This window comes from Ornithodoros turicata, chromosome 4 (genome assembly GCF_037126465.1).
Source record: "Ornithodoros turicata isolate Travis chromosome 4, ASM3712646v1, whole genome shotgun sequence".
NCBI classification, from domain to species: domain Eukaryota; kingdom Metazoa; phylum Arthropoda; class Arachnida; order Ixodida; family Argasidae; genus Ornithodoros; species Ornithodoros turicata.
Window position 1 is genome coordinate 79,857,678 of NC_088204.1, and position 12,355 is coordinate 79,870,032.

Consider the following 12,355-nt stretch of genomic DNA (forward strand, 5'->3'; position numbering starts at 1 on the left):
TGAGAAGAGCCACTGAAAATACGGGCATTTTTTTTTTAAGTAAACGAAGTACGCAAGAGAATTCGGATTGCGAGCGGCTTGCAGTCACCTTCGAGTGCTAGAGTGAAGGTTTTTGCGCGCAATGACTGACAGTTCCATGCTTTACGTAGCGCTAGTGAAGGATTAGCTTAAAATGCAAAGAAGTTGTGTGCATAAACCCACTGTTTTGCGAAAAACTCACCAAATTTGCTCATCGTTCCTCGCCCTTCGACACTAGCAAGATAAATGCTAGGCTTGGATTGGATTAGAATGGTCCCGGAAAGAAGCCTTATAGAACCTTTTGGCACATTCGACAAAAACAGAAGCTATGTTGGGTTCTGGCAGCATACTTTAATGTTACGTTGTGTAGTGTTTGTAGAAATCAGCAGATTATTAATATATTCAGATAATATATGGTACACTCACACACCGTCTGACCAAAACATCACCTTCGTCTGCCAACGTTGACCAAGCAAGATGGCGGCGCCCAATATGAATGAAGACGATTCAGATATTTACGGTACAAGGAGAGAAAAAAGGCCGTGTAGGGCTTGTACAGACTTCAAATCATGGGCCAAAAAGAAAGGAGTGAACTTCGAGAATGCACCTGTAAGTTTACGACCTGTTGGTACTTTGTAGTTGAACAGTCATCGACGAACAAGCGTGGTACATCGTATGCTCCCGGCGCTTGCTTCAACCGGCATGTCTTATTCGAAAGGTTCAACCGCCGAGGAATTGCCCTCTGGATCGGGAAACCCTAGGACGAAACACATGGTCTCTTCTTCATACAATGGCAGCTTACTACCCAGATCGGCCGAACACAACGCAACAAGAAGACATGAAACAGTTTTTCCGGATATTTTCAAAGTTCTACCCATGCGATGACTGCGCGACAGATTTTCAGAAAAGGTGAGCATATGTACTTTCAGACCTTGGTCCAATAGTTCTCCTCTGAGTTGTACTCAACAACCTCGTGCGCCCATTTTATTTCTGGTTTTCTGTGCAAGAATGCAAGAACAACAACGGATGATGCAACATCCTTTGCATACACCACATTTGTGCGAATCAGGTGTAGAGCACACCTAAACGTACACCTGATTACAATTTTTCACCATATACCAGCAATGGATTGTTCACCATGCATGATGTTGAGTAACCCGCAGATATTCTCGCCGACGACACGCTGAGTAATACTTAGTGATCTGCTGTCGCACTCCGGTGTACTGTTAGCGGAATGCGCCGTATTTTGTCGTAGAGGTATAAAACGACGACAAGAAACAAAAATCGAGACAAAAAAATAGGACCACAAAAATCACGTGCGTTCAATTGAAGAGCTATTTGCAGGGATCCAGAGGACCTTTTTGACTAAGAATGGCAGTCACGGCAAACCGTCCTTACAGGGTTTATTCACTGACATTACCTCGCCGCCATACTGTAGGTCCCTCATATGCTACAGATCACGTAGCATAATGACTTTGAAACACAAAATATACGGTGAATGCGATATGGGTGACGGCTTGGACGAGACTTCACCTCCGAGGGGATATCACATTAACTTTAATATTCCGCATTTCTCGCGGACACCACCTTTAAGGTCGTGCTGGCCCAGCCACGGGTTTCCCTCGAATACCATAAGTTCAGAACCACTGGTCTACTGTCATCATCATCATACCTCCAGAGTATACCTCCAAAAGGGTACTTCGTATTAGTCCTACATGAGAGTAGTAGATCCGCAGTACGTCTGCTTCAGGAATTCCATCACCTCTGCTTCAAATCACCACTTCTCGAAGAATGGCTGTCCAAGCTGCGGTGAAATCTGTGCACACAGCTGGTTGCGAGATGGCTCAGGAACCTAATGAAAATACTGTGCCACGAAGTTAGCGTTTCTCTAACTTCACCTCTTGTGGCGTATCCAGCCTCGTCATTTTCTTCGTTATTGCTGTATGTATCCTCACAAGGTCACTGGTCTCACCACAGTAATCTAGCTTTGACCTCTGACGAACACCCGTGTTTGACGTGTAACCCAGCGACGTGGCTCAGTGTACGAAGTACTCGATCCTTGGTGGTGACTCCAAGGTCATGCTAAAGGCAAGGGAGAAGGCGGGTTCGAATCCTGGCACCATCTGTGCTGTTGAGACATTCCCTTGGCTTTCCGGAAGTGTGCTTGCATAGATATGCGTGAAGCCTGCCCAGGACGCATACTAGACCTCTCTGTCTCTGATCCCAGGCAAGCAGCAGGCAAGCTGTTAATATTTGCAGCGTCATTTGAAAGCTTATTCCGAAAGAAATCCATACTGCAAATTTTATGCGCAACAGAAAACTCTAAATATTTTTTAATCACGACTGAAATTGCGGTGAAAAGACGAGGGGCGACGCCTGGTGGGAAACAGTCGTCTATTCGTCTATTCTTTGAAAAGTTTGTTCAAACGAGATAGTTCCTGACATATATATTATCTCAAAATGCAAGAACATTGGTACATCGTGGAAATGAGTAAGAAACTGTCAGCAGAAACACCATGAGAGCCACTCACGCAAAAATGCACCACGTCAGGCAAGCCGACGTGGTAAATGGTAGCTGTCCACAGATGCCGCTGTACACTCCCATTGTTATTGGCATGTTTATGTTCGCCGCCCGACAAGGGGGAACTGCGGATTTCGTGTCGGGTATTAGACACAGGGTTGCCCGTAATATTAAATCTGAATTTTCTAATAAACTACGAGGTGGATTTGAACGAAATTTGTGGCGTTTGTGTACTGAGCACCAAGGCTGTCAAATGGGCCAGCAGTATAAAATTGTATGCCTGATGCTTTACAGTACCTTTAATCTGTCAGCGTCTGTACGCCTCCGATAGCTACAGTTGGTTCGCGGTGCTAATGCAAAAAAAAAAAAAAAAAGAAACGTTCGACCGCAACTGTTCCCAAGTTTAAAGTGTCACTCCGGACTTAGAAAACAGCGTTTATTATAATTTAGTCCATGAAAAGAAGGTGCCTCAAGGATTCTATACGACGAATTTCAATCCTGTTCACGAACGCTGTGCATTTCTGTCAATTTTTGAAGATCTGCTGAGCCTCCACAAGTATCGATGACGTGACGAGCGAGTGACGTAATCATAAGCCCACAAATTGCAATGGCGTCATGTTCTAGAGAGGGCAATCCTCTCCTAGCACTCCTAGTCCTAGCCACCACGCCGGCGTCCGGGGAGGGTCACGTGGTGGAGAAGTCATGTGAGGATGATCGAAAGATAGAAAACAACGAAATTACACACCGGCTTGACGCAACAAATAACAAATTTAATGCAGACGTTTCGTCTCCCATGCGGGGGACATCATCAGTGAAAGCAAAATGAGAGGCGACCGCAACCAGCGGATTACTTAACCAGGTCGGCGAACACTTCGGGGAGGGGGCCGCGATTGGTGTTACACACTGAAAGTTCTCCTCGCAGGTGCCATGACTCAAGCAGTTTCCTGGGGCCCCACCTTTGTTCCCTGGCTAAGGTCACAGCATTCGCGTAGTCAAAAGAGTGATCTGTGTTCCAACAATGCTCGGTGAGCTCTGTCTTAGATCGCGTTGCGTTTGTTGAGTTGCGGACATCTCGTTCGTGCTCTTTTAGTCTTGTACTGCGCTTGCGGCCCGTCTCTCCAATGTAGGACACCTCGCAACCGAGACACTGTACTTTATACACAACACCCGTCTGGGACTCAGGGGGAATATGGTCTTTTGGCTTAGAAATCAGTGAGCGAAGTGATGTCCGCAACTCAACAAACGCAACGCGATCTAAGACAGAGCTCACCGAGCATTGTTGGAACACAGATCACTCTTTTGACTACGCGAATGCTGTGACCTTAGCCAGGGAACAAAGGTGGGGCCCCAGGAAACTGCTTGAGTCATGGCACCTGCGAGGAGAACTTTCAGTGTGTAACACCAATCGCGGCCCCCTCCCCGAAGTGTTCGCCGACCTGGTTAAGTAATCCGCTGGTTGCGGTCGCCTCTCATTTTGCTTTCACTGATGATGTCCCCCGCATGGGAGACGAAACGTCTGCATTAAATTTGTTATTTGTTGCGTCAAGCCGGTGTGTAATTTCGTTGTTTTCTATCATGACTTCTCCTGGCTTCTGGAATATTTTTGCATGATCGAAAGAGGGGGAAATGGGAGAGATGTCTTCTCCCTGCCTTGTGTTTTCTCCAAGGTCGGAGCGGTCGGATAATATGTCACGTGGGGCTCCGCTAACGGCAGGTCCCCCAAGGTCGCCATTTTCCCATGTATTTGTTCCTATCCCGATGCGTGCAATGCCGGAGGCCGCCCTTATATACCCCATTGTCACCAGACGTTGGCTTGCGTTGGATTGTAGCGCGCTAAAGATCCAGTTGAAGCACAATCCAAGCCAGGCCAAGTCACCGAAGGAGAAATGGACGACTGCGCCTGCGGCGCCTGGTACGACAGGTACGCTATGTGATGCACGCAGCCGTGCACTAGATCCTTCCGATCGCTCAACACGTTTAAAAACGGGACCGAAAAGTGAAACACGACGCAGAAAGTTGTTATACGCGTTTTATTTGGACATATAAAGCATTCGCAGAAACAACAAAAACATTTTGCCGCTAAACTTAGCGCGCTGAAGTGATCCGGAACGGCAACAGTGGGGTATCTAGTGGCGGCCTTCTTCGTTGCACGCTTTTCCGAGGTGAGTTTGGGGGACCTGACTAACGGAGTGCAAAAAGTGAGCCCCTCGGAAGACACGAAGGGCAACAACGTTGCCAGATGAGAACCGGGCGCTCCGTCGGAGCCTAACATGACGTCACAGTTCTCAAAAATAAAAATTATTTTTCTGTAGCTTTCGCGTCACGTAGAGCCAAAATATTTTGCAAGAATGTAAAGTGAGACAAGATTTCAGTAACATAACTTTGGTAGGATTCTGAAGACAGGAGATTTAGTCCGTAGTGGCACTTTAAAGAGTCGGTGATGGACACACTTGACTACTGGTCTACATTTCAGGAGCAACGGCCGAAGTTTCGGAGTTCACAGCCGACGCCACCTGTGATCATAAAGTTGTGTGAGGCACAAATATGACGTTCTATTTTCGCAAGCACTCGCTTCATGTTTCACCGGTAATGCCCAAGATCGAAGTTCGGCAAACTCTTTGTATTCCCATTCATATGGATGCCCATGTGTGTGTTTATTTCATCCATACATGCGTTTGATGCCACATGCTGAGAACGGGAAATTATCTAGGAAGCAGCAAGCTTTTTCTTTTTTTTCACTAGCAACATGATTGAGGAAGGAAACCATCCTCGATATGGTCCTCTCGTGTTTTCTGACGCACACCAAACAACGTGCTCGGCGGCGGCGCGCCGTTCGATCCTCTTTTCGTCCTCTTCGGCGGCGGTTCGCACAAAGATGGTTGCGCCCAGCTATAAACGTCGCAGCGATCGATGCGGATGCCGCAGTAAATATAACGTCACATTCTCATTGCTTCTACGCGATGTCGCCCGTGTATCTTCAGGCAAGATCTGTGGCTCCGGTGGCGGTGGCGAGAAACAAGCAGGAGTCAACGGTAGTGCGCGAGCGCTATCTGGCCACATGGTGATAAGCAAATCGGCAAATAAATGTCTTATCACGTCGAACGACAACAATGTGTTCTTGAAGTGCGAGTAGAAGGACTCACTCATGGGTCCTTCTGGTGCCTTTTCACCCATGTGCATCACACGCCTCAGCGTTTTCGTATTCCCCAACAACACCGAATATCCCTTGGATGTACGAATAATGTCCTAACGAATTCGTACGTCCGATGGATGTCCGAGGGATATCCATCGGACGTTATTCGTACACACTGAGGACGTTCGGTGTTGTTGGGGTTACGCCGTAATTCGTGCCATAAAAGCAGAGCAAATTTAGCTCCTTTTCGCTGCTTACTCGAGGACTAAGTTCTACTGGATTCACGGCTTGACTAGGAACATGGAACCAAACGTCTAAACCTGTATGAAGGAACCCTTTCCGATCCTCCAAGTGTCACAAAAACCAAGTGAAGTTTCCCGGACATGAAAGGCACATTACACGACATCGGAGCGCATGTTTACAGTGCAGGCATAGGCACGGGGGAAGGACACGTGACGTGGCACCAGTTTTTCGCTGTAAAGGCCCTGTCACACTAGAGACTAGAGAGACAAGACAACGACACCAAGACGGCGACGATATATTCCGCGATTACGGTTCGTTTTGTAATAAGTTAGCGTAGGAATCCCTGGATAGGTGTGTTCTTAGCGCATCTATAAGTGGCTCTCGAAGTGACACGTGCGAGGCTGAAACTGAGCTCTTTGTTCACACATCCTAGCCATGGGTCACTTACCCGCGTCCCTCCTTAATCCGACGCCTCCTGGCGAGCTCTTTTTAGGAGCACCACCACCGGCGCCTCTTCCTTCTCTTTCTTCTACGAGTGTAAGAAGATGTCCATGCATCTCCCGTACTCTTCAGTCATCGGTCTTGATGCTGAAAATGTTCGTCATGCTCGTATATGTTTCACGCGTTTCACGGACAACAAATTAAGGACCAGTGGCTGAAGACTGGCACGTGGCGGATCGAATTCCACCGCCGGCTCTGCTGCTTGAGATTTTGATCTGGGTTTCCAGGCAGAATCTCCAGGCGTGTGGCGACGCAGTTCCCTCTAAAGTCAGCCCAGGACACATATTATACCCACCGTGTTCCACTCCTTGCTGTCGCCGCTCCATCTGTGCATATTTGTATAGACCTGTTTCTGTGGGCCAGGTGGCGCGAGCGAGGAGCAACGTCAGCGCCCCAAAATATGCAACGCGCGATAGTTTAGCAGACGACATGGCACTTTCAAATACATGACCTACAGTTGTTCACACTTTGCAAGATGCAGCGCTTTTTTTTTTGTGGATTTCTTACAGGTTTTGTAGCTCTCCTTGACGCATACCGCTTGAAGCACCACGCAGAACCCGCTGATGAAACTACCTACACTCTTAAAAAACGGGTGTACTTTAACTCGTTTTTCGCCACATATACAGGGTGTGTGCAGAAAAACATGACCCGCATTTAGGCACATAGCTTGTTGCCTACCTAACTAACGAACTTCCGGTGGCGCACGATGGCGCATTTATGCGTGCGAAATCTGCAGAAAAATTGTGGAAGCCATACTCAGCTTAAAAAATAAACGGAACAACGAAAACGTCGGCTTCCGTGCATCAGAATAGGGCAACATGGTGGACAACAGGGTGTATGTGAAAGGGCAACATGGTGGACGTAGGAGAGTTGTGTTCAAGTACCGCTAGGGGAGCTATCAGTGCATAAATCGAAACGATGTCCCACATGGATGCTCATCGGCAGTACCCCTAGCGGTGCCTGCACAGAACTCTCCTGAGACCGAAATGCACTACCATGCACTGTCATGACCGCCCTATTCTAATGCATGGAAGCCCATGTTTTTGCGCTCTGTTTATTTTTTTACACTGAGTATGGCTTCCAGGATTTTTTTGTAGCTTTCGCACGCATAAATACGCCGTCGTGCGCCACCGGAAGTTCATCGGCTAAGTAGACAACGAGTTACATGTAAAAATGCGGGTCATGTTTTTCTGCACACACCCTGTATAACACCCTTTTGGAGAGTACAATTACGCTCAAAAAGGGTGTCTCCTCACTCCCTCAAGGGAGTAGCATAACACCTTTCTCCCTACTGGAGAGTAATATTACTCCCAAGCAGGGAGAAGGTGTAATGCTACTCCCTTGAGGGAGTGAGGAGATACCCTTTTTGAGCGTAATTGTACTCTCCAAAAGGGTGTTATATATGTGGCAAGGAAAGGAGTTAAAGTATTCCTTTTTTTTTTTTTTTTAAGAGTGTACTGTTTGGATCCGTGGCCGCTTGGGCACGAAGTGGCGCTGTGCAAACTTTGCTGCAACAGCGCCCTATACCGTCAAATAGGCACTGTTGCTTCGCGGCGCTGATGTGGAAGAGAAAAGTAGTTGGAGGTTATGTACTGTATTGAATTAAAGGGATTGTGACACCTCGATACACGCGGTTCGTCACATCGTGCGCACGTCGTACCACGCACCGGAATGTTGACGGAAGAATAATGATTTTTCACATATCGAAGTGTGCGAGATAGAAACGCTTCAGCACACTTTCGCGTCCAGGAACCCGCTTGGACGAACGTTGAGGAAATTCCTCAGTGCTTTCCTCAGCAGCTTTGTCAGCGCTTCACGTACGAACAGTGTTGTGGACAGTAGCAATTAACCGAAGCACACTACACCACCGAGGGGTCTCCTCAACCTTCGTGCATGTGGGTCCAGCTTTGATGTCGGAGGAGGGAGGACCTCGGTCATTCCTATTGGATCCCGTGAGCACGTGACCTCTCCCACGGGCGCTTCACTGCTGTCAGATCCGGCTGAGTTTCGGTATTCACGCTGCCACTCCCCCCCATTTGCTCTCAACATGGAATGCAGGTTTACGTTGATGCAAACAACTGCCTTTTTACGTGTATCCGGGATGCCTTAGACCTATAGGTCTCCATGGATGACACAAAGCCTGAAAGCTTCACCCATTGAAAGCTTGTGCCGGACTTAGTTCGCTTTCTTGCCGCTGTGGCGCTCGCTACATGGCCGTGGCGATGTCGCTGGATGGCGTACGTTGTGAAATGGGATAATATGTCTAAGAATAATAGTTATAGAAGGCGGAATTTTGGAGAATTCTAGCAATTACCTGAATACCTATTGGCCTCGTGGACAGCGCCAATGTGGCCGGTAAGCGAAGTAAGTGTGACATAGCTTTTTTTTTTCTTGGGAGCTTTCGTGCCTGGTGTATCGTGGCGGCCTATAGCTTTTGGGCGAACTGTCACAGCTAGTGTTGGGATCCGGGATATCCCGAAATACCGGCTGTTTTTCACTTCCCGATATTCCGCCGATATTCTCGAAAAAAATCCCGAGATTTCGGGATTTGCTGTGAACACTCCAAACTTGTTGTTGGCGCAGTCGCGACACAGAACAACGTACGAGTTATTTAACCTAGCGCATTTTGAACGGTAATTCTTCGTCCTTAGATGCCTCTCAAGCGGACAGCGTACGCGTCGTACGTCATTCCTAGACTCACTCAATAAGCTTCGCTTCAGGCAGACTTGTACGTATCTTGAGTACGTACTCAAAATACAGTATTTTAAATACTTTTTCCGGTATTTTGGTACTCTACTCAATACTTTTTGCGACAAGTATTTTTAATGTATTTAAAATACTTTTTTCGGTATTTGCTACTCAGTACTCAAAATACTTTCCGTCCTCGTCAAACCATATCCAGCACGCTTCCCGCCGTGACGAGATTTTCAGCTCACTGGAATTTAACCCCCTTTTTCTTTGTTTTCTTTTTTTCGGGAATTCGCGAATCTGTCATTTATCCTCTTGTACAATAGGCTGGTCCCAAGCCTGGCCTTGCTTCACCATAGCCAGTTTTGTCAGAAAACCGTTCCTATTCATATTGCCAGGTGAATCACCAGGGGATTAGGTACAAGATAATCCCGGCATTTATTTCCTTGGTCATCAAAGCAATAAACACGTGCCAGAGGTTGAAAGACCCGAACCGACATACTGGAGGGATTACGAAGTTTTGGGTCAGAACGGATCAACAAAGTTTACTGGGGTTCACCAAAGTTCACCAAACATTACTTGACACCAAGACGTTGCAAATGAAAGATATGCATATCTGATGAAGTTTATTCCTTTCATTTGTAAGGCCACGTTCAAAATACGCGTTTCACTTACTGCTAATAATAAAGTACTTTAAATAGTATCTTAAATACTTCTTAGAGTATTTAGTACTCTACTCATATTACTTTCACTTTTGAGTATTTGTACTCTATTTTAAATACTTTTTCCGTAGAGTATTTAGTATCTTATTTTAAGTACCTTTGCGCAGTATTTTGTACAAGTCTGGCTTCAGGGTATCGACACTGGGTTCCAAGAGCGAGCATGCGCCATCTTGTTTCCGCACCACGGTAGCCACGCGCATTTCACGCGCACGGTGCCATCTATCGTGCGCGGGTGAAATGTTCCTTTCTCTTGCAAGCAGCTCATCAAGGTTGACAGCCTTGAGCTCACCTTGACATTCTCCGGACGCTTTGGTGGACTACAGAGTCACTAAATAAGCTACGCTTCAGAGTATCGACACTGAGGTCCAAGAGCGAGCATGCGCCATCTTGTTTCCGCACCACGGTAGCCACGCGCATTTCACGCGCACGGTGCCATCTATCGTGCGCGGGTGAAATGTTCCTTTCTCTTGCAAGCAGCTCATCAAGGTTGACAGCCTTGAGCTCACCTTGACATTCTCCGGACGCTTTGGTGGACTACAGAGTCACTAAATAAGCTACGCTTCAGAGTATCGACACTGAGGTCCAAGAGCGAGCATGCGCCATCTTGTTTCCGCACCACGGTAGCCACGCGCATTTCACGCGCACGGTGCCATCTATCGTGCGCGGGTGAAATGTTCCTTTCTCTTGCAAGCAGCTCATCAAGGTTGACGGCCTTGAGCTCACCTTGACATTCTCCGGACGCTTTGGTGGACTACAGAGTCACTAAATAAGCTACGCTTCAGAGTATCGACACTGAGGTCCAAGAGCGAGCATGCGCCATCTTGTTTCCGCACCACGGTAGCCACGCGCATTTCACGCGCACGGTGCCATCTATCGTGCGCGGGTGAAATGTTCCTTTCTCTTGCAAGCAGCTCATCAAGGTTGACAGCCTTGAGCTCACCTTGACATTCTCCGGACGCTTTGGTGGACTACAGAGTCACTAAATAAGCTACGCTTCAGAGTATCGACACTGAGGTCCAAGAGCGAGCATGCGCCATCTTGTTTCCGCACCACGGTAGCCACGCGCATTTCACGCGCACGGTGCCATCTATCGTGCGCGGGTGAAATGTTCCTTTCTCTTGCAAGCAGCTCATCAAGGTTGACAGCCTTGAGCTCACCTTGACATTCTCCGGACGCTTTGGTGGACTACAGAGTCACTAAATAAGCTACGCTTCAGAGTATCGACACTGAGGTCCAAGAGCGAGCATGCGCCATCTTGTTTCCGCACCACGGTAGCCACGCGCATTTCACGCGCACGGTGCCATCTATCGTGCGCGGGTGAAATGTTCCTTTCTCTTGCAAGCAGCTCATCAAGGTTGACGGCCTTGAGCTCACCTTGACATTCTCCGGACGCTTTGGTGGACTACAGAGTCACTAAATAAGCTACGCTTCAGAGTATCGACACTGAGGTCCAAGAGCGAGCATGCGCCATCTTGTTTCCGCACCACGGTAGCCACGCGCATTTCACGCGCACGGTGCCATCTATCGTGCGCGGGTGAAATGTTCCTTTCTCTTGCAAGCAGCTCATCAAGGTTGACGGCCTTGAGCTCACCTTGACATTCTCCGGACGCTTTGGTGGACTACAGAGTCACTAAATAAGCTACGCTTCAGAGTATCGACACTGAGGTCCAAGAGCGAGCATGCGCCATCTTGTTTCCGCACCACGGTAGCCACGCGCATTTCACGCGCACGGTGCCATCTATCGTGCGCGGGTGAAATGTTCCTTTCTCTTGCAAGCAGCTCATCAAGGTTGACGGCCTTGAGCTCACCTTGACATTCTCCGGACGCTTTGGTGGACTACAGAGTCACTAAATAAGCTACGCTTCAGAGTATCGACACTGAGGTCCAAGAGCGAGCATGCGCCATCTTGTTTCCGCACCACGGTAGCCACGCGCATTTCACGCGCACGGTGCCATCTATCGTGCGCGGGTGAAATGTTCCTTTCTCTTGCAAGCAGCTCATCAAGGTTGACGGCCTTGAGCTCACCTTGACATTCTCCGGACGCTTTGGTGGACTACAGAGTCACTAAATAAGCTACGCTTCAGAGTATCGACACTGAGGTCCAAGAGCGAGCATGCGCCATCTTGTTTCCGCACCACGGTAGCCACGCGCATTTCACGCGCACGGTGCCATCTATCGTGCGCGGGTGAAATGTTCCTTTCTCTTGCAAGCAGCTCATCAAGGTTGACGGCCTTGAGCTCACCTTGACATTCTCCGGACGCTTTGGTGGACTACAGAGTCACTAAATAAGCTACGCTTCAGAGTATCGACACTGAGGTCCAAGAGCGAGCATGCGCCATCTTGTTTCCGCACCACGGTAGCCACGCGCATTTCACGCGCACGGTGCCATCTATCGTGCGCGGGTGAAATGTTCCTTTCTCTTGCAAGCAGCTCATCAAGGTTGACGGCCTTGAGCTCACCTTGACATTCTCCGGACGCTTTGGTGGACTACAGAGTCACTAAATAAGCTACGCTTCAGAGTATCGACAC

At 48.2% G+C, this 12,355-nt stretch overlaps 1 protein-coding gene across 1 annotated transcript in view; it reads left to right on the top strand.

Moving 5' to 3' along the window:
- Positions 1 to 483: 483 nt before the first annotated feature.
- LOC135393537 (FAD-linked sulfhydryl oxidase ALR-like) overlaps positions 484 to 12,355 on the top strand; it is a 38,815-nt gene continuing 26,943 nt past the window's right edge. The window contains exons 1-2 of the mRNA XM_064623946.1: positions 484 to 627; positions 737 to 927. Of these exons, the coding sequence (XP_064480016.1) occupies positions 496 to 627; positions 737 to 927 (323 nt within the window). The 5' untranslated portion in view covers positions 484 to 495. The remainder of the gene's footprint in view (positions 628 to 736; positions 928 to 12,355) is intronic.